The 22,379-nt window shown below is 35.8% G+C and overlaps 1 protein-coding gene across 1 annotated transcript in view; it reads right to left on the bottom strand.

Annotated features, from left to right (window-relative positions):
- The window catches only part of APOB (apolipoprotein B), a 34,810-nt gene extending 12,803 nt beyond the window's left edge, over positions 1-22,007 (bottom strand). The window contains exons 1-25 of the mRNA XM_008939666.1: positions 21,908-22,007; positions 20,210-20,248; positions 18,016-18,131; positions 16,879-17,024; positions 15,688-15,841; positions 15,366-15,521; positions 14,426-14,550; positions 14,154-14,239; positions 13,185-13,404; positions 11,962-12,189; positions 11,661-11,778; positions 11,392-11,538; positions 10,119-10,330; positions 9,515-9,752; positions 8,809-8,985; positions 8,327-8,518; positions 7,399-7,566; positions 6,018-6,211; positions 5,442-5,642; positions 5,095-5,216; positions 4,252-4,465; positions 2,815-2,990; positions 2,493-2,680; positions 2,088-2,233; positions 857-1,233 (exon numbers count right to left, since the gene is read on the bottom strand). Of these exons, the coding sequence (XP_008937914.1) occupies positions 857-1,233; positions 2,088-2,233; positions 2,493-2,680; positions 2,815-2,990; positions 4,252-4,465; positions 5,095-5,216; positions 5,442-5,642; positions 6,018-6,211; positions 7,399-7,566; positions 8,327-8,518; positions 8,809-8,985; positions 9,515-9,752; positions 10,119-10,330; positions 11,392-11,538; positions 11,661-11,778; positions 11,962-12,189; positions 13,185-13,404; positions 14,154-14,239; positions 14,426-14,550; positions 15,366-15,521; positions 15,688-15,841; positions 16,879-17,024; positions 18,016-18,131; positions 20,210-20,248; positions 21,908-21,965 (4,198 nt within the window). The 5' untranslated portion in view covers positions 21,966-22,007. The remainder of the gene's footprint in view (positions 1-856; positions 1,234-2,087; positions 2,234-2,492; positions 2,681-2,814; positions 2,991-4,251; positions 4,466-5,094; positions 5,217-5,441; positions 5,643-6,017; positions 6,212-7,398; positions 7,567-8,326; positions 8,519-8,808; positions 8,986-9,514; positions 9,753-10,118; positions 10,331-11,391; positions 11,539-11,660; positions 11,779-11,961; positions 12,190-13,184; positions 13,405-14,153; positions 14,240-14,425; positions 14,551-15,365; positions 15,522-15,687; positions 15,842-16,878; positions 17,025-18,015; positions 18,132-20,209; positions 20,249-21,907) is intronic.
- Positions 22,008-22,379: the final 372 nt, after the last annotated feature.

The following is a 22,379-nucleotide window of genomic DNA, read 5'->3' as shown; positions in this document are numbered from 1 at the left end:
GTTACTGCTCAAACTGCAATTACTGTTAACTTGCTTTAAAGCCCAAAATGTTTTGGTAAATCCTAAATATTTCTGTAAAAGTTGTTACTATCTTGAGATTTGGGGCTAAAGTTTTGAACTATGAATAAACTAAATCTCTTTCCTACACTGCTAAATAGAATTATGTGATATATCACAAAATCATGCCATTATTTAAACTTAGATTAAGAAGATGGGTAACCAAATAACACTCGTGGATTTTGGTCTTTTCTTTATCATGATTCATTTATGTTGGGGAGTTTAGGAAAGACTCCATGTAGCTTGTCCTTTTGCAATTTGAGAACTCAGACTGCAATTTTAGAGGCACTAACTTAAAAATACCAGTCTCAAGACCTATCTAGTCCAAGTCCAGGATAAGTCCTATGTAGTCATGGCAGTATATGGACATATAAATAATTAAAGCCTATATATCTATATACACATGAATACAGAGTGAGAAATAAACTGTGGGCATAGCCACACATGTACCTGTACACCCAATTTTGAAAACACTTGACTTGTAAAATACACAAATGTTTGTAAAATCATTACCTCAGTTCTAAAAGTTTTTTTTGTTTTTTTTTTTCTTTTATCAGTAGGGAATATCTGGGAAAATATGGACCTTAAAAGTCTTTATTGAATTAAACTGACTTCACCTTTAGTGCCTGAATAAACAGACTCTTTTAAAAAAAAAAGAAAAAAGAGAAAGCGATTTGAGATTGTATGATACCTTTCCTTAAATAAGCCACAGGAAAATGAACGTGCTGTATCTGACACATGGAAAATAAAGTAATTAAAATAGTTTTGCTAACGTTGCTGCATTAGCACGCATCCTTACCTTTCACACTGTAGGAAAGTAGCTCAAAAACTGACTCGGCGTTTGTGGCATAAGTCGTTCTCACGCCGGATGCTTTCTCTGTGGTGCTGTTAGCCAAAGTGTATGCTGCTGTCCAGTTGTAGTAGTTGCTGTACAGGTTAGCAGAGACCTCTAAAGTACCAAGTAAAGGCACACGAAGAGGATAGGATTCTGGAACAGTAAACGTGGGGATTCTGTATTCCTGAGACGGCACACTTATTCCCATTGACTCCATCACCAGAGGAGGTGTTTTAACTGTCTGTGGCACCCTTATGTCATGAGATGATCTTCCACCAAATGGCAGTGGGATATTGATTAGAAAACTGTCCTTATTCAAGTTGTATCTGATCCGTCCTTCACTAGAAAATAAAAGGGACATTGTTAGAAACTGTTAGTTCATGAAGCATATACAGGAATTTCCATGATTCCTACTATTCCCATGATACTAAGCTTATATGCTTAAATCAATATCCTGACTTTAGGTTTAGAAGGAAATGTAATGATCATCTATTATTACCAGCATTTTTTAAGCACTCGTCTATCAGGATTTACTGATGCACCTGGGCAATGTGGCATGGTGAGGACCCAAAAAAGGCAATTCTATTCTTCTTTTTAAAAGTGCTGCACTCTTATAGAAAAGCATGAAACGTCTTATTAGCATTAGATTTTGTAAGAAACTAAGTTACAAATAATATATCTTTCTGATAATAAGCTTTTCAAAAGTTTCATCCAAATATTCAGTGTTTATTTTATTCCGAATAAAACCAGATAAAAATCTAACCATTTGACCAGGAGCTAAGATTGGAAAAAATGGATCATCAGCTGAAAACCTTGTGGTGAAAAAGTGTAATTATGAAAAGGCAAAACAGGAGGAAACTTGGGCTTAATTTGTGCATGAACAATAAGCTGGCAGAGACGCTTTTCTTGTTTGCCTAACTGGTCTTTTATATTACAAAACCTTTTTTACACTTGGAGCTACATCCTAAAATGAAAATTAAGGAAACATTTTTGATATTTGTTTTTTTACATCAAATGGTTAAAAAAGCAACATCATAGAGAAGTCGAAATTCCTACTAATATAATTTTAATGTGATACATTTTTACAGTGGTAGCTGAGGTATATTCTGAAGATACTTCCAAGCAACACTATTCCTTGAATTCTTACATGTAGGCAGAGCAGCAATGCAACACAACCACTAATTTCTCTCCCTACCTTTGCAGGAAAAGTTCTTCAGGAATGGTGATAACTGGAAGGTTAATTTTCTGAATGCTTAGTTCCTGGAGTCCATTTAGTTTGTCTTGCAGAGTCTGGGCATAGGGAACATCTTTTGATGCCTTTTGCAGCCAGGTGTTGGTTGCCTGCAATGAGGAGACAAGTCTTTCAAAGTAAATAACAAGTTTCAGGACTTCCCAATAACATCTGAAAGCCATTGAGACTAGTAATATACTATCAGAGCCCTAGGCATCTGATAAAGTGACTGGTTCCATCACAGTTGGAACTATACATTTCATTCAAACTAATGAGTGATTTTACAACTAGTTCTCATTTTGGCTTCCTTTGGGGAGGCAAGAATTCACCAGGGCTATGTGGTCGAGCCATAGTATGGTTGAAACATACCAAAATAAACTGTGACACAATATGTCGCATTGTCATATCCGTATGGGCCACTTTCCGATCCAGCAGTTCATTGGCATGCTTCTCTAAAGTTCTGGGATATTCTGAGAAGTCAACTGGGAAGCCAGAAGACATTTTTCTCACAGCAGCACTGGCACCTGAATTCCACTCTAGCTCAATTTTCTCAGAATCTGAAAATTATGAAGTTAAAAGAAAAGAGTCAAATTAATAATACTCTTATTCCGCTTAAGGATATACTGCAAGCTAATGCAACGGGATGTTGAAATTTATAGGATGCACATGTGGATCATATTTTTGCCCCTACCATATCTGAAGAGAACTCTTTCTGAAATTGAGTTTCCATAAGTTGTTGCAGCTGAGCTCATCTGAAGAAACCCTTTAGGTGGTGAATAATTAACGAGTGCTTCAGTTCTCAATTCAGTTTGCAGGCGAGGAATAGAAACGGTACCTTTTAACATTGCCTCTTCCATTCCAGCATATCTGTGAAAGCAAAAAGTAAATCTGAATATAAACCATTTCATTCTACTTTTTTACTTATGTTTTAGGAGCAACTTCAGCATTTGCATCTACAGTAAGCGCATAAAAGCTGTTATAAAAACCAGATTGAATCAAACTTGTAAACTGTTCCAACTCAATGAATCTTTTCAGCTTCTACTCGTTACTTTAGGGAATCTATGGTAAATTATTACATGCTGTTGTGCAGATAGACACAATAATAATTCTGTATTTATTTCACAGTACTGAAAAGGATGGAAATATGTACCTGCCTTGGTAAAGTTGTATCTGAACCAATTTTTGAACTCCTTACTGAAGCTGAACTCTCTACTAAGGATACAGAATGTGGCCATGAATCACAAAGAAACAAAACACTTGACAAAATATATTATGCCACTGGGCTCCATTTTCCTTTATTCACATTTATTTTATATCTCGGTAACTTTGTTGACTTGAGCAAACTTCTCATATTATGTTAGTGCAAATGAAAGGGAGTTGAGGTCCCTGACATCTGTCCAAAGCTCCCACTGATATCAGAGGCAATTCTGCATGAACAGCAAAGACAAAGACTCCCTGGGGCACCATCAAGATCACAGAATTCCATGGAAGATTGAGGTTTATTAAAGAATGTGATCAGCTCATTTCGCTATGGGCTTGTGAGGCAGACAATTTTAGAAACCCTGGCAGGCTGAACATTTTTGTTAGCTCCCCTGTAGATGTTCCCGGAAATATTCTCATCATGAAGCGTGGGAATTTTTACAGGAAGCTCTCAGTTATTTTTGGTTTTGTTGCTTATTGAGTGTCATTAGATTTCTTCATGGGGAGATGTAATAACTTCTTTTAGAGCCAAACATACCCAGTAAAAGAGAATGCCTCTCTGAACAAGCCTACCCTTGTTTGTATCTTGGATTATCACACCTGCAATAACACTAGTACAATGCCATTCCTGTAGTCATGTGTGTGCAAACATGGGAGAACTAGCTCAAGGAACTTGTAACAAAAATTATGTATGTACACCTAGTAGGAAAGATCAGTTCAGGCATTAGATGTATTCATTTGATGTATACATGATGGATTACAAATCAAGGGTTTTTAAAGAAGGTTTGAATGACAAGTTTATATGTCTCTTTATAGAAGCAATTTCCGAAAATGGGAAAAAATTTCCCCAAATTTTCTACCTTCAACAAAATTTTCAGCTGTCTTACTCAAAGGTATCTGTAAAGGTGTAAGTTTTTTTTCGACTTACCTCATCTGGCCAGTAAGAGTAACTTCAGAATTCTTCTTATTGTGAAAGTCTATAACAAAGGTATAATCTGCTTTCTTCCCAGGAATGGAGTCATCAATGATTCTGAAGTTTGTACCAAAGTCAACATCAATATCTGGAATGTGGACATCACTGCTCCAAGTCTCTCTTTTTCTGTTGTACCTGAAGGTCAATGTGGCCTCATGCTGATTTACACCTGGAAAATATAATGTACTTTGGTTATTTACATCTATAGAATCTAGTTTGACTTTTCTTAAAAGGATAATAAAAAAGGATCAAATAGAAATTATACCACCCTGAAGATTTAATGCAACCTTTGATAAGTCTGAATCAGAAACTGGGGCATTTTTATCTCCTCATCTTCTAAAAGCACCCTGGCCTGATCCACTAATCCCATCACCTCTTTTGTTGTGTGAATTTGCTAATCAACAGATCCTCCCTTTGGAAAAAAATTGCTGTTTATGCAGTTCTTCTCAATTTGTATGCTTTATTTCCATATTTAATCAGAAATAGTATTTTTCTTTTGTGTGTAGAGCACCCATTAACTTCTCTATTTCCTTGCTTCCATTCACCAACATCACGCTTTCATTTAAATCGCTGGCAAGCATTTTTGGGATACCAATCAGTCTCTGATCATTAAAATCTTGCACTGGATGCATACATAAAACAAAATGGAATTAAAGCACTGGCCTGTTTGGGTGTGATAATGATATTCTATTTTATACTGTAAAGAGCTCTGTTAGGATTTTTTCTGACAAATCTTTTTCCCATTAAATGGCACTATTCAAAACTGAGGTAAACCACACTGTTTATTCAGACTCTTACCTTCTGCCTGGACAGCAAACTTTAAGGTGTCTATCAGCTCACTGTTCTCTCTCTGCAGTTCATAGTTTGCACTTGCAGAGTATTCCCTCACTTCACCTGTGGCCACTATTTCCACTTCAAATCTAAAGAAGGAGTAAACAAATGTCTTGTAAATAATTATGTGGTTCATGATCACAGACGAAAGAATTTATGCAGTCCACAACAGCTCTTTCTGAGCTTCTCCTGCTAGTCTGCTGTTAAAGCTTTTTAAAGGTAAGCATTATGTGAGAGGGTACTGCAGATACTAAGCTCTAAGAGGGTAGATTAGTTTACACAAAATAAACATAGTTAAAATTGATATGGCTTACCTGGATTCTCCAGTCAAGGGATAATATGGAGCTGCCTCTGTGTCACTGGCATTAGAGTACAATAATTTGGTGCAGAAGTTCAGACCAGCAATGAAAGGCTTGCAAGAAGTCCAGGTTTCTTGGTTCTCAATCAGAGGTGGAATCTCTTCAGTTTTGGCTGGAGACACCAAATGGAGTGTATTGCTGGAACAGAAAATTGAGCCATTTATTCCCAGGACAGATGTTCAGACATTGTCCTATTAACAAGATAATTTTCTGAATAAAAATAACTTATTGAAAAAACATTTAGTGGTTAAATGATCAAGTGCTTTATTATTATAAGTATTATTGAAGAGAAGAGAAGAGAAGAGAAGAGAAGAGAAGAGAAGAGAAGAGAAGAGAAGAGAAGAGAAGAGAAGAGAAGAGAAGAGAAGAGAAGAGAAGAGAAGAGAAGAGAAGAGAAGAGAAGAGAAGAGAAGAGAAGAGAAGAGAAGAGAAGAGAAGAGAAGAGAAGAGAAGAGAAGAGAAGAGAAGAGAAGAGAAGAGAAGAGAAGAGAAGAGAAGAGAAGAGAAGAGAAGAGAAGAGAAGAGAAGAGAAGAGAAGAGAAGAGAAGAGAAATGCTGAATTTCAGCTGTCCAGCTTTCAGACTAACATGTGCTTCAATTCCAGATTCATGGAATATATTTGAATTCATCTCCACACCACTTCTAGCAAATTCAGGCATGTTTATTCCCAGGTGTGTTACAAACTCAATTGCTACTGAAGGTTTAGCAATGAGTTCTGCTTGCATCTATTTAATAAAAACAAAATGGTGTACTTATTTACTCAACACACTTCTGACTGCTTTCAGAACACAAATGTAATATTCTTGATAATCTAGAGATAGGTTTTACATAATTGATTTTGCTGTTCAAATATTTGATTCCCAAGTCACACAGGCAGAGGGATCACATTAGTGGTAACAGTAATGTAACAAATACAGCAATTTGATAACAACAAGGAACCTTGCCTACTCTAATGTAAAAATACTCATGCTTCAGAAAACTTTTGTATGTGGAGCTACTTCCATTTATTTTTAAATCTGAAGGCAAGAGCCAGTTTTCCATTGTAATAACAATTACCAATTTTCAAAAACAATGAGTAAACTATTTGACAAAATAGAAATCAATCCAAGTTTTGAACCTCTCTAAATGGAAAACAGATTATTTTCTTGGTTTGGCAATTACAGAAAAAAGGGACTGAATGCAGAATTCTGGAAAAGATTCCAAAGGTGAGCAAAATGCAACCAGTACTACATTTGAGGATTAATTTTTTTTAATTTTCACTTAAATAATTTATATGGTGGAAAATGAAAATCTTAGGTGAACTGAAACTATTAAGGAATTTATATAAATATTGATTAAATTAGAGAAAATAGCTATTAAAATGTAAAAAAGAACAGAAAGAGTAAATCTAAATTTTGAAAATTTTGACCAGATAATTAGCTTTGCATCCTATGCTCTTTAATTGTTACAATTTAAAAATGTTTCTCTTCAGATCAAAAAATACTTCATTTAACTGCATTTTCAATATTTCTTTTAACAAAAAAAACAAAATTTTCACTTTGAAATTGCCACACCAACAGTTTTTTTAACTCTTTGGTTTGAACAGTAAATTCACATGCTGTAGCTTTTCTGTTATTCGCATTTGAGAGCAGGGAAATTTTTTTTGAAATAAAAGATTTAAAGGATTATTTTTGAAAGGGTAATTAAAATACTTTTAATTCATAAGTTTTATTATGTCTCATAATATATTATATCTATTACTTCTTAATTTAATGTAAATTTCATCCAGAAATTAACTGAAGACCTCTAATAAGTAAACTGATTTTTTCATTTCAAGAGTATTTTGTAGTCTTTAAAATTCTTCTGGTCTCACAGTTTTATCCCTAAATGAAACTGTAGATCATTAGCAGAAGACAAAATATAAAGAGCTTACGCTTTTTTGATGAAGCTTCATAGCTACTTTGGCCCCAGGTGTCACTATTCCAGACAAGGCAAACTTCAGTTGCAAACCTGCTCCAGTTGGGAGCTCAAACTCGTTGTCCATGAACATGTAGTGGACGAATAAATCCCTGTCAAAACCTTTCGAGATGGCTTGTGCAATCTGTGAACCAAACAAGGAAATGAATACCAACAATTCTTTCCTTTGGAATATGTACATTTTGTACTTTAAAAATTGGTTATGGAACGATTGAAGCTGTGTAATCCAAAGATTAATTTCATATGGAGTACAGAACCTAATTTCTAGAGATTCCTTGCTTCAAAAAATTTACTGAAGATTTTTTAGCAAAATCTCAGCTTTAAATGAATGCTAGATTTTGTCACCTGCTTCAAATCACACAGATCATCTACCTTGATATACACATAGAAAGGTGAATTAGATAACATGTAACATTCTGGCTTCCACAAAGTCAATGGCAAAACATCTTTTTTACTGCAATGAAAGAAGAGCTTTACTAAATATTCTGAAACTATATCACATCCTCTTTTCTTTTTAGCATGATGTATTATTATGCAATATTAATATACATTTCCATAATTGGAGATTTGGTAGTATAACATAATGGTCAACACTAAGATTTTGGGGATTGTTTCAGTATATAAATCATATGCTAACATCTGAACCTTCTTTTTCTCTTTCCTCTCATCTTCCTGGATGACTCCACTTGGTTATTGAGGAGTTTTTATGGGTTTCCCAGAGTCCCTCAGACTAAACCTGGGCATTTTATTTTAAATAATTTTATTTTTATGCTAGTATCAAATATCCATTCTTTACATAATAGATAAACACAACCTAAATCTTAAAAAAAAATTTGTAGAAACCTCCCATATTAAGCACACATATTAGTACATCAGAAACTTACCATTTCGGGAACAGTCCGAAGAGTTTTAATACTCTTTAAAACCATGCTTCCCAGCAACTTGAAATCACTGAGTTTCATGTACCCAAGTTCTTCTCCCAGGATTCTCAGATATGCTCTTCCTTCAGGAGCTTCCTTGCTGCTCAGTTCTTTTATCATTTTTTCAAAGTTAAGCATTATTCCTTTCATGACATCCTGAAAATTCAGTCAGAAAGTATTAAAATAGATTTATGACAAATCTGCAAGATCGTATATCTAGAACAGTTGCTTAGTGAGCGTCAGCTAATCTGCACATGCACTTCTTACAGTTTTGTATCCAAACAAAGGCACCTCAAACACAGAATTAGGAAAAAAAACATTGATAAATAGCATTAATGACTTCTGTTTAAGTTTACTAGGCAAGAAGGCTCACAAGAGGGAAGGGCTGTAATTATTCTGTAACGATAGGAATGCTGTGCTGCACAAAGAATATTTTCAAGCTGTACCTGGTCCTGCTTGCCATCCTGGGAGTAACCAAAATATTCAAAAAGTGCCTTGGAAACTTGATCTGGCACTTTTCCATCAACCCAGTACAAGGCCTTGCTCGCAGTGTCTGGGAAAAATCCCTTCTCTCCAAACAAAGCTTCCAGTGTTGGTTCAAAGCCCTTTCCGTCCAAGCCAAGCTGAAATGAACAGGACAAGTGAATAACAGGGAGTTTTACTCCTTCTTTGCAGCTTTACAACAAACAGACTTTCTGGGGAACAAGCAATGCATTTGAAGAGTATCCTATAAACCTATGACTCTTAAGGGAAGATACAGAAAACTAGGTTTCACAATGTATTTTATCTCTATGGTGAGATCCAACAAAACCTCTACACAAGGGCTGTATCTCGCTTCAAATCTGACTCCTTCACTGTGCCATTAATAATTCAGTACCATGAAGTCAGTTTGTTACAGATGGGTTCATTTTGCCCTCGCTGAGGCCTTTAATAACTCCAGCAGGGTCGTCCAGCCAGTCAGTAGCAAGTGACATCACATAATGGATGGCTTGCTCAAAGTCCATTGAGATCAAATGAAAGTCCCCTTGTAAGCACAGCGATCTTTAGATTTCTCCCAAAGCTTGGAAAAACAGTATATTATGTAGTTAAAGTTGTAAGAAAACAGAAAGAAAACAGGTGAATACTAGTAAATTTTTTTTATAATTGTCATACCTCAAAGATGTCACTTGGGCCAAATCCATACACATCCAGGGTAGTTTTTAGCATTGTCTCTTTAGGAACATAGCTGTTTGGATCAAATACCACATTTCCCTCTACTTTGGCAGAGATAGGATCAACTCCAGGAACAGAAACTCTTTTGGAAATCTGATAATTTTGTGAGAATTTTCTGAAATCTTTGGCTGTTGGAACCTGGTTTCCTTTCAGAGCTTCTTCAACTTGGCTTTTTAGACTAGGAAAGAGGATAACAATGCATATATGATTAGTATAAATTCCAAAACCTCATTTAGTCTTAGCTGTTGGATTTCTTGTGGCACTTGCAGACATTCATACAGCTGAGGTGATTGTAAATGGCTAGCTCTTTGCATATATTAACAGGAAAAATAAGACTTAAGGGAAAGACTGTAAGCTGGCAGTACACTGACAAAGCCATAGATTTACTCAGCTGATGTGCTTGTTCAAACAAAGAAAACAAACAAGCAAACAAACAAACAAACAAAAACCAAGCAAAAAATACACTTCTAAATAACCACCACCACAATTATGGTCAGGAATTTGTTCTTCCTAGAAGACCAGTAGATAACTAAATTTCACTTACTTTTCAATGCCTACTTCTTCAGAGTCTAGGATGTTGGCAATGTGTGAGGCAATAAAGCTTTTCACTTGTTCATTCCTCTCCTTTGTGAGGACTCTCAAAATCTTTGCGAGGTCACTTGAGGAAGGATTTTTCATCAGTATGAGATAGGCTGCTAGACGTTTGTCTGTAGGTGCATCCCCTTCCTGGAATGCCTTCAGAAGTGTTGAACGGTCCTGTATAAACAGAGAAGGTTTGCACTGATGAGTTGGGTAGTAGAGGATATTGCTAAACTTTTATGGGAATATATAGGGTGAAATAATTTCCAGGGTGTAACTTTTTAAGGACTGCATAACTATTTATAGACTCGATTTCTATAACTGATCAAAAATGTTTCACTGAAGCTGTTTTGATAAAGCTTCTTTTCATAGAACATGTCATTCAAATGATGGTTTTATTAAAACTGATTTTCTTATCCTACATCTGGTAGGTTACTTTTTTGTTTAGAATTCTGACTTTAATTGCTGGGAACTGGCGTGTTCTGGGCTGCAGACAAATTCTCAAAGTTTGGAAAAAAGATAATTCAATTTAGGAAAAGAAGGTGATCAAAATCTTCTGCTTCAAGAGAAGTAAAATCAGTTTGAAAATAACTGAACATTAAAAAAATTAAATACTTTAAATTAAACTGAATCTGAGCACATGAGCAACAGGTGTTTACAAGATCCCAGATTCATTAAGCCTTGTCTGGAAACAAAAGTATGATAGAAAGTTAGAATATAAACCTGTTGGTGTTGAAACTATTTCACTATACTAAGCTGAAGTGCTCTGTATGATAAACACCCATTCTGTAGAAGGTGCTTTGATGTCACTGTAATATAAATATAAATCTAACCAGGACTATTAATAACAAGGACAATAAAATGCCACTATAAAATGGCAACCTGATTTTTCTCTTAGTTAAATTCATTTAAATCTGGACTAATTTGTTAGTTAAAACCACCTTTAAATAAGCACAACTCCATTTAAGACACTGTAACAAGAACCTTCCACTTAAACTGAGGCTACCTGTACAAAACAAATGCATCTCAAAGGAGCAAAACTCACTAAATCAGAAGTCTGAAGAACCTCTCAGATGTGTGTATGAAAGTTGAGCTAACTGAAGGAGTGCTACAAAATCTGGACAAAGCTACAAGGGAGGCAGCAAAACTATGGCAGTGGTTTTGCCTATTCAGTAACTTCTGTGAACAGTCAGGGTGAACTGAAGGCACTTTGTGCTGGTTCTTGTGACCCAATTTACCTCTTCAGTAATAGTCATTTTCCTGAATGCCTGGATGGCTGCTTTCTGAACTGAAAGTGATGCAGCTTCATTTCTCATACATGTCTTGAGAAAAGATTTCAGGTTGGGTTTAGCTTTCTCCATTACTGCACCCATGTTTCCAATAGCCTGTAAGTGATGAAAACACAGAAAGCTCATAAATACTTTTTTCCCAGAAAAAGAAGTAAAGTAATATATTTACTACAATTTAAAATAACAGCCTAAATAAGGAAAGAAAGAAATAAAAATACCCGAAGTGTGAGGTATGTGAGTTCATCTTCCCCAGAACAATCGGTGCCAAGCAGGGATACCATGAAGTCTGCAACATCTGCTATTTCTTCTGTCACAGTCATCTTCTCATTGTAGAACCTAAAGAAATAAACACATTAGAAACGAAAGGTGAAAATGGGAATATATATTTATTACTCTCAAACTGTAAATTCATCACAATAACAAAAAATCCTCAAAAAGTGACTACTCTTAGGGTTTACTCTAAGCATTGCAATGTTTTCTTGAGTTTATTTTGTACAATTACATGCTATCATTACTTACTTAGTAACAGAATGACTCAAGCCATAAAAAGAAGCTCTGCTTGGCTGGTACTGGGCCATGTTAAGAATTTCCTTTATTCTTCCTGGAGTTGGAGAAGGCAATAGTCCCATGGTATATGTGACCAGGTCTACCACAAGAGGGTTCACACTTCCAGTTCTCAGTATTTGAAGGACTGCGCTGTAGCACTCTGGAGTCCCACACTGAGTCAGGGCCTGAACTGTGATGGAACTGAAAGAAGAAGAGAGAACTCTGATGGACTAATTCCCTGTTTGCAGTTATCACTCCTTGTTGTACGCTTGAAATAAATATTTGACATGTTTATCCAGGTGTTTTAGTAGAAATTATGTATGCATATGCATGACTGAAAGCAGCTCACACAATTACTTTTCAAAAGGAAATTTCTTAGTTTAAAAGTTACACTACTAACAATAGTAGCTATGAGCAACAAGAAAGCTTTAATGATACTATAATTATACAATTTATTTTTTTTTCTCCACAACAGACAACTCTATTATAAGAAAGTATATTGAACCAAATGGATGCTCTAGTCCCTCTACAGCCTGAGGACATAAAGTATATGTAAATTAACTCAAGTTCAGCTAGGACAGAAGGGTAAGGGTGGGGAGTGGAGGGCAGAGTCAGACCACGGAATTGTCCCCTTGCATGTCTCCAAAAATCTCACTTTCAAAACTACGTTCTTTATTGTAAGCCAGACTTGGGATTTTGGATTAGTCATTATCCTTGAGCAAAAAAGATATTTGGCTATAATAACACATCCATAGAATTGTGTCTGGCATACACTCCTGGGATGGTGACTGGGAGAAAAACTACCGGGATGTGTTATATTCTAATTTATAGTTCAGCTTCTCCAATAAGTTTGGAAGATGCAATAGGGAAATGATCAATACAATATTTGTTCTTCATAGAAGGCTAGACCTTTCAGATCTATTTGAATTCCTATGTACTGTTCTCCCATATTTAATGTTCAAGTTCCAACTAACAACTGAGCATTTCTAATGGAAAAATGTGAATGCACAGTTTTCACTTTCTCTTCCTTATTTTTTTCTCTAGATAATTCTGATGATGCTTCTTTTTCTGACAGACAGTCTTTGCATCTAACTAAACTCGAATTTAACTCCACTTAGAGTAATCATCAGCTTTAGAATGGATTTGCTATGGCACTGACATGTGGTGTACTTGCACAATGAACTGTTGTAACATACCTTGAAGTTTCCATCATCTTTGGTACAAGAGACCCAAGGGTGTTGTTATGTAAACTTCTAAGTCCAGAAACAAGTCTGTAGAAGAGTCTTGCTCTCTGCTGGTTTTGCTGGGAGACTGTAAGCTTCTGCAGCTCCTGAAGGATTTTCAGAACAGCATCCCCCTGCCTGGGAAGTTTGGCATCTGTACTTTCCAGCGCAAGTCCCTTCTCTTCCAGTTCATCTAGCAATTAAAACAGTTGCATTCTTTAAGTCTTTATCAAGTAGCTATGTTAATTTTTATCATCTGCCATATATTCAGTATAAATATACACTTGGGAGATAATTTTATATGATAACTGTTGAAGTTTAACAGCTGAACTTTTTCTGAAAATAATGGACAGGAATCTAAATGAAATTCTACCCAAAGGTAAATAATACCTATTTGCATAATTTATTTTATATTTTAATGAAGATGATTCCTTAAGACCTTTTATATTATTATAGATTCCTTTTTTTAAATTTTTAATGAATAAATCTTAGCAGAAATATGTTATTGACTGGGAATAACAACTGTATGACAAAAAACTGTTACAGAACCAAATATACAGTAATCATGGACTACGTTTGCCAGCTGAAGATAAAAGTTGCATGAGAAATTATGGTTCACTGAAAGGTGTTCATTAAACTAATTTCCAATAAGAATAAAATTGCTTTCCAAGCAAATTATACATTTTAAATTATAAAGAATAATTTTAAAATTAGGATGAAAAGACAAAGATTATTTAAAATTACAGTGTTTTTAAACTTCTCACATTTTCCCATTTTATATCCAAATCTTTTTCCTGACTAAATTAATCAAATTTTATTTAAAATGATGAATGTTGCTTGTCTTCTTAATTGCACCTTTAATTAATTCACTGCTTAAAAGTGAGAATTCCCTGTATTTATATTTTGTCACTGTATTTATATTACTGAGAATTGCAGCTATACCTCCATCAAAATTTCTGTTATTGATCTTTGGAGTATCTTCAAGCTTCAGTGTCTGGTTGACTTCTGTCATTACACCATAGCGATTTCTAGCAAACAAAGAAAAATTAATTAGTTGAGTCTGAGTATCATTGTGGGGTCTTACAATGCCTCTTGCCTTCTTGAGAACAAAATGCATATTGTGGGGTGAACTCAGGGCTGAATGTGATACATCACATGTAAAATTAATATTTATAAATAAAGGGTAATGGTAAGTAGTGTAAAGAGTAACCTACTTGTAGGAGGAGGGCAGAAACAGGTGTTTTTCAGTGCAGACAGCATCTCTTATGTGCCTTTTCTTTGCATCAATGTTATAATGACAGTATTGAGTACTCTTCAGAAGGGTGGATAATGGGATGTTCTGTAAAACAGTTTGGCAGTCAATTTACTGAATAATATAGAAACAAAAATCATTTTAATGGCTTCCACAGTTTTACAGTAATATTAGCAGTTACAGCATATTTGAAACAGAGATGCAGAACTGAAATAATTCTCACACAAAGACAAAATTGTGCCAGTATCAATCTTTGGTCTTAAGACTGAAATTTTCCCTGAGGCCTCATTGAGGTGCTTGGCTTAGTAGTTACTTCATGACTGATCCCCTGCTGCATGCAACAAAGGACTCAGTCATAGAAACCAGTTGTAATTTTTTAGAGTAGTTCAGATCCTTCATAACAACTGATGTTCTTTTTAATTTCAGAAAGAAATCTGCCAATATTTATGCAAGCAACTGCATTTGATCATTGTGGATTAACAGGTAGCCTAAACTGCATGTGAAACCATGTATTATTTCAGGGCATTTAGAGCCTCATATACACATCACAGTTTGGGCAGACAGTATGTTTTAAAAGAAATTGGGCTGTTGAAAATTTTGACCCACAAAACTAAAAATTTGGATATGATCTGATAGGTTATCATGTAATCAATACTACTAACTCTATCTATGAAAAGCTGTCCTTTAAAAAATACTGAGAAGAACAGGAAAGAAGATAATTACACTCGTTCTCTGCATGTTTTTTTTCTCTATTGGCTGCCACAGTCTGATTTAAGGCAAGGGTGAAGAAAACCTTTTTAAGCTTTCAGAAGATAAATACAAAATTTAGTTCTTGTAGCAGTTGTTTATCATTTTAAGTTATGAAGTGAAGAATGCTATAGAATTTTTAATGGTATACTTACTAGTCCCTTTACAATGGCAATAGGGCTGACATAATCTCTGATGGGACTGAAGTTATCACAGGTTTTCAGGTCCCTGTTAATTGAAATATCTTCTGCAACATTTCCTTTCCTAGATTTGAATTCAACTTCACTGTCACACTTTCCATATACAGTATCCTGGAAAGAAGAAAGAAATCAGTGTCTTTGTTCATGCTGTTGAACATTTTCTGATTCAGCTGAAAGGCATGCAGGTCTTTTGAAAACTATCCTCAGGAGTAACTCTACCAGATGACATTTCTTCCATTTGTTAAGAAAATAAAATGAATGCTTTCAAAATACCTACCATTGAAATTGTTTTTATGTTTTCTGCTGTTTCTGTTGGCACAAGTAGAGCTGAGATGATTCCTCTCTTGAGATTCAGTACATTCAGAGGTTCATCCTTCTCTGGGTACAGCTTGACTTTTGTTCCATCCTGAATGCTGAACTTTAGCTCATACCTGTTCCCCCCAAAAAACCCAATATTGTTATGATGTCACATGAAAGCCACCCAGTGAAGTACATGTTATCAATAAACCATCGGGCTATAGCTAAAGCATCTTGCTTATCTTAGTCTATCACTAGTTAGTATTCACAGCTGTTACTATTAGAGAGTATTACTATTAAAATAGCACAGTTCTACCAAGGACATTCTGATATCACCAGACTACGTCATCTGAGGACAAGTAAATATCAGGAGAAACGTCTGGATGTTGGAATTGCATAAATTCAGAGAGGAGATCAGTAAATTTTTAGAATGAGGTAATTATTAACTACTGCAATAGGATACAAAATGATGGTAAGGATTCTCTGCTAGCTGCAGTCTTTAAATAAAACCTTGATTGTTTTCTGCAAAGCATATTTTACACTATCTCAAGTTGTTTTGAAGACCTATGGCCCGTGAAACAAGATGGAGTAGATATTGAAGCACTGAAACAGCCATGAAGGTGTAAAACATGCACTGACAAGCACTGGAGACTAGTTGGGTGGAGGGAGTAGTAGCAGTAAGTTACAAAAGCAGATAACTAAGGAAAGGATAAGTTGCATAGGTCATTGAAGATAGTGATAAGAAAACTGGACTTCAGTCTCAAATGCCTTTCTATTGCACAGCCTTTGTACCATATTAGCAAAGGACCATTATCTTAAAATGGCTGTACACAGCTGTTTGAAAATTTGCTTACAAGAAGGAACATTCCACTTGCAATAATCTTTTAAAAGGATACCCAATAGTTCCCTGTTGTAGAGGACATAAATGACAAAAATACTGCAGATTAAAATTCTAGATGGAAAAAAAAACCCATTCTCTACTAGAAACTGAGAACTGTGCCAAGTCAGCCCTAAACTATTTCAGGGAGAGTTTTGCTCTGGAATAAGCATATGAATCTACAACATCATCATGAAATGTGTTCTATGTCTGGAAAAACACAGAGTGTAGTGTAACACTGAAGCCTGTCCTGTGTTAAAGCTACGAGTACCGATGGCAATGGCTATTGCTTACCTGGACATGGCATTTGCAAAGTCCTCAGAGTTCTTTGACTTTTTCAGTACGGCCCTTCCCTCAGGGTCAACACCAAATGTTTCCCTCAGGGAGCAATGCATTGTCCTCAAGATGAAGTGGCATAGCTGTGGTACCTCCAGTTCAACCTGAAAACACAAATATGACATGTATATCCTCTTTTCATTATTGTGTTTCCAGGATCAACTCATTATAGTTTTGAAAATACAGTATTCCTTGGGTTTTGTAAACCATCAGAATCACCCTGATAGTAGCTGTTGGAAAAGATTCCAAAGTACTCCAAACAGTTTAAGGTAGCTTGAGGGAGAAGAAATGGAAGCAGATGTTTGTTTGGTTAATGGCATGGAGTACACTACATACGTGGTAAATGAGCTAATAAAGCTCCTTCACTGGAGACATTCAAAACCCGCCTGGACGCCTTCCTGTGTGATGTGCTCTAGGTGGTCCTGCTCTGGCAGGGGGGTTGGACTAGATGATCTTTCGAGGTCCCTTCCAACCCCTATGATTCTATGATTCTATGAAAATTTATAGTACCTGAAGAACTGTTTGAACACTTGATTCATTACACTGATCAATGTTTAGATTCTGTCAGAACAGTGTGTGCTAAATAAAATATTTTCTCCAGTAACTCAATTTGAGAAAAAAATACACAATAGGAAAGTTTTGGGCAAGATGGAGGGACATTGAGTAGTTTAATCACCTACTGGACTTCCTATTCCTACAGCCCTGATCCTAGCTTGACTGTTACCAACAAGCTACCAAGTGCTCTTCCCGGCATCAATGAACTGTTTTAGTTCAATTCTAGAATTGTTTGATGGACATTGGTAGACTTGGCCTGGTGGCTATGGAAAACTCATCTATCAGCTCTTCCCCTTCTCTTGTGTAAAAGTACAGCCAGATCAGGTCTGAAGTGCACTGGCACAGTGGCATGAAGGATTCCTGCCATCCTCAGTGCCTTTTCTTTAGGACAGGGAGGATTTCATCTTCAGGACTTTCAATATGTGTCTTTCAAAAGAATGACATTGTTTGGAAAAGCATTAAAGGATGCTCCCCATCTGCCAGCTCCCATGTTATTCAGTATACAGTCCAAATCCATCGTATTCACTTCTCCTTCCCTACCTTGCAAGTGATCTTTGAGCCGCTTCGAGAATCTGCTGTTCCCGTGATCCCATTTGATGTTTCTGCTTCGTATAAGTAAACATATTTTCTGAGGTGTTTAAATCTGGTTGCATCTTCTGCAATTAGGAAAACAAGAGTGCTTTTATGACTTGGATAGGATATTAATATATGGATCCTTACAATACATGCTTAGTGTTGTTTAACCAAAATGAATGCCAGATATGAAGGAAGCATAAAGACCTTCCCTCTATTTCCTTTTATCTAATACTTTTCAGACAAAGAAGCCTTCATGTTAGCTGGTTACTTTCTGAAGCATAAGACAAAATTTGTGATGAAGGCACAAGTTTTGGGGTTGACTGCTCTATTTGTTGAGATCTGACAGTATAACCCCATCTGGCCTTCAAAGCATAGAATCATTTAGGTTGGGAAAGACCTTTAAGACAACCAAGTCACTCCTCATTAAAGCTAATGACAAAAATGAGAGAGAACTTCAGATGTGGAACTGTTTTAAAAATTTTCCTATTGAATCTAAATGGAACCCGTCAAACTGAAGTTTTCAAATTGGTAACAAAATGATTCCTCTCAGCTCAGATTTTTCCATCTTTATTCAAATGCAAACAACTGCTTTATCTAGGTCATGTGTCTGAGACAAAAAGCAAACAAACACAGAGACAGAACACCAAAACTAGCATTCCTCAATACCATTTCAGCTGAATCTACAGAGTATATTTCTGCCCTAGTCTCTCCCAAAGCACAATCTGCTCTAGTTCACTTACTAGATCAGCAAATTTTACTGGAGTATTAGAATTCTGATCTACTTTTACAGAAAAAAAAAAAAGTCATGTCAGTGTAAATCCACATGACCACCATCAAGACTATATGATTTTGCCTGTCTACACCTGCCATGAATGCAGCTTACTGTTCATCTTTTATAAAACATTTGCCATGTCAGAGGCTGATGGCAATGTTATCTTGTCCTTTATGTCACAGAATTGTGCACTTAGAATGGAGAACAGAATAGTACTGTAAAACTTTCATTTATTCCTTGGACTATCACTTCTATATATGTCACATACTTGAACAGTGTTTTAACTGAGATTACTTTCATGCAATTGCTAAATGGAATTAATATTTTCAAAGTTAGCTATCATACAGTAAACAACATCTTACGAACATCTGAAAATTGTATTAAATTATCTAATTAACCTTAAGATTAACTACTATAAAAAAAAAATCCAACACTATCCTTGTCACTTTTGGCTATAACAATGCTTAACTAAATTCTCAGAAATTTTTGCAACACCAGGATGTATTATGCTAAAGACAAAAGGATAATTGTTACTTCAATTCCTGCTTTAAAACAGGAAAAAAAAACTAAAAAAAAAAAAAAGGAATAGGGAAATTATAAGATTATAATTGCAAATACGAAATAATTATTGTACCAAAAATACTCAAGAAATTGGCAATGAAGCCCAGAAGTCTTTATGTTGGTGCAGGCAGCTGAAATAATCAGAACTGCCTGGAGATGGTGCTAAAGCATCCAACGTGAAAAAGACAAAGACAAAAACAGCTCACTCGGTACTTTGACCCTATGGTGGAACATTATGTATCTAACCAAGCAGTCAGGGCCAGTCAGAGTTCATCCTAAAGATAGGGCATGAAGTCAGCATTTCCTGAGTCTTGACTTGTTTAAAGAAATCGCTGTCCTTGCTGACAGAGTTGATGATTTATTCTACAGGTATTTCGATAGATAATCAAGTGCAATTCTTTGGTTTCAGCAGCCACTGTGAAGGGTAAATGAGAAGAGAGCTTCTGCCCATGGTAAAGTGTAGTGTATATAAGCTCAGTGCTAAAGCTTCACATCTGATAAACAGGGATTTCTAGATTAAAGAATTAGCACCTGACAATTAAGGAATCAACAAAGCAATTGAAAGCAGTTTCTTAATGGGAGATTTTTAAAAGTTTAGAAACTCAATTTCAGCTTCTTCGATCTTAGGAAATGTTTCAAATTCTTCCAGTCAAGCCTCATGGATAATTAAAGCCCTAAAACAAATGGCAATAAAGACTTCAGCATATTGCCATCACTTTTGTTTCAGTTATTTCAGAGGAAGAGATTTACAGAATAGGAAAAGCAAGCTTTGAAAGTTAATATAGCAACATAAGATAACAAAAGCAGACAAAAGAAATCATTTACTTGAACATCCTGGATTTCCACTTTCAGGAGCTTCTTCTTCTGTAAAGAATGAAAGCAGCAGTTAAAAGCTGGAAAAGCAGCTATAAAAAAAGGGCCATGGAAATATAAATGGAACTACTACATTTTCATTGTAAGACCTTTTTAATTCATACCAGCTTTTGATGTAGATTGGCACAGAGATGCAAATAACAAAGTTATTATTAACATTGACTGTACAGAGTCAAATCTAAAGGCAGCTACAGTAGTTGCCTTGCTATTGTGAACTAAGACCTCAGAATAGTATCTTTAAATCATTGAATTAAATTATTTTGATTTAAACAGAGAAGGATCAGTTTCTAGGTTAAAAAGTTTTTTTAAAAGCCCTATGTTACGTGAAGTAAGAAGTTTATAAATGATGGGTACAAAATGTAGAGGTAGACAGATGCAATGTACTTTATAACATGGTTTACTATAAAATTTTAGTCTGAGCACACAAAAATACTACTAATAGATGAATGGCTATCTTTCACTTTTTGACCATGTAGAAAGGGACAACTTTGATGATTAATACAATTCTCTGCTATTAAATCTTTTCTAAATATCTAGAGTTCATTCTTTGGAAGAAAAGAACACCAGTTGGAAGACTATTCAAGTTAAAAAGAATCATTTGCTCCAATATGCCTTAGGTATGTCCCATATGACATAAAATCAAATCAAAACAAATCAAATTAAATCAAGAAAATTTGCTGCATTCGATGCTCTTTCATTCTTTGGGATATCACATATGAATGCCAGCACTTTTCACAATATTCTCTGCACACTTGTCAGGATTTCACTACGGGAATTCTAAGGTTGACCACTTGATGGAAATAGTGTAACACTAGTTACAGTAACAGCAACAGTAATATTAACATTGCTATTACAATAGTAACAGTATTATAAATAATAACTGTTAGGAAAAAAAAGTGCATCCTTTAAAATTGTATAACATCAATCAACAACAGAATTTTAGTTCAACAAAGGTGCATTTATGGTGAATTCAATCTCCATATAAAACCAGACCTGCATAATTGGCCCCAGACTCACTTTCCTCCTTAAGTTTCCTGACACGTTAATTAACACTACAGTGTTGTATTCTAAAACGCCAATTCTTGGGAAGCAAGGATAGCTCACAATCCACAGCACCACACTGATCCAGGCTGTCTTTTCTGATCTTGGGAAGAAGATGTCTCCTGTCCTACTTCTCGTACTACTGCTGATGACTATGTCCCTTTAACTCAAAATTGTATTTCAGATGTCAGTATTGCCTGCCAAATATATTTTGCTTTATTGCTCTCTGCCTTCACATTTGCTGCAAAATAGGTTAGCAACAGCTGGGATAAGTCTGCATGGCATCTCCAAGCCACAGTATCTCCATGGGGGTTTAAAAGAACAGCATTATAGAAAAACAATTAGGCCAAAATAAATTATGTGAATTCTTCACAAGTGACAAAAATACATTAGATCTGATCAAAAGACACCAGGCAACATCTGTGACTTTTTCTATGTTGGGATCCTCCTAGGATTGCCCAGTCCTACAAAGGGAAGAGATAATATCTTTGCCACATTTACCCCCTCTACATCTATAATCCATTGTCCTGTTGATTTTTGCATTATTGCTGTTTTAACAGATTCATAAATAAAGCAGTAGAAAGCACTAACACAAAATGCAGTACTTACGTGTGAGAGCACCACTGCTGAGCAGCAAGAAGAGCAGCAAGAGCTGTACAGGGCCCATGGTGAGCCCTGAACAGTCTTGCTTCTCTTCCTTTTCCTCTCCCCTCTTTACCTCTTCCCTACCACCTCAGAGGGAGAGTGAGCCTTCTGACTTGGACCTCCATTTATATAGTCTGTAGCAACCAGCTGAGGCAAACGGTTTAGGAAGCTCAGAGCAAATTGCCAAAGGTCCAAAGGTGAGAGTCCCAGATCCTCACTGCACTCCAGACAATGCTCTACTTTGGCTGCTGGGAGTCCCCGAAGGCAGAACACTGAGCATATCCTGGAGATAGGTCACTCTTCCAGTTCATTGGGTTTTTCCCTTTAAAGGAGTTCTAAAAGCAAAATCCCTCAACTACACACTCTAACAATGTATGCAAATAAATTTCCCATGTCTACATAGGAAAGATTATAATGCATAAATTATAGCTGGAAG

This window comes from Merops nubicus, unplaced genomic scaffold, assembly GCF_000691845.1.
Source record: "Merops nubicus isolate BGI_N331 unplaced genomic scaffold, ASM69184v1 scaffold13084, whole genome shotgun sequence".
Taxonomy (NCBI): domain Eukaryota; kingdom Metazoa; phylum Chordata; class Aves; order Coraciiformes; family Meropidae; genus Merops; species Merops nubicus.
The sequence above is the reverse complement of the archived record's forward strand: the minus strand, read 5'-3'. Positions and strand labels throughout refer to the sequence as shown.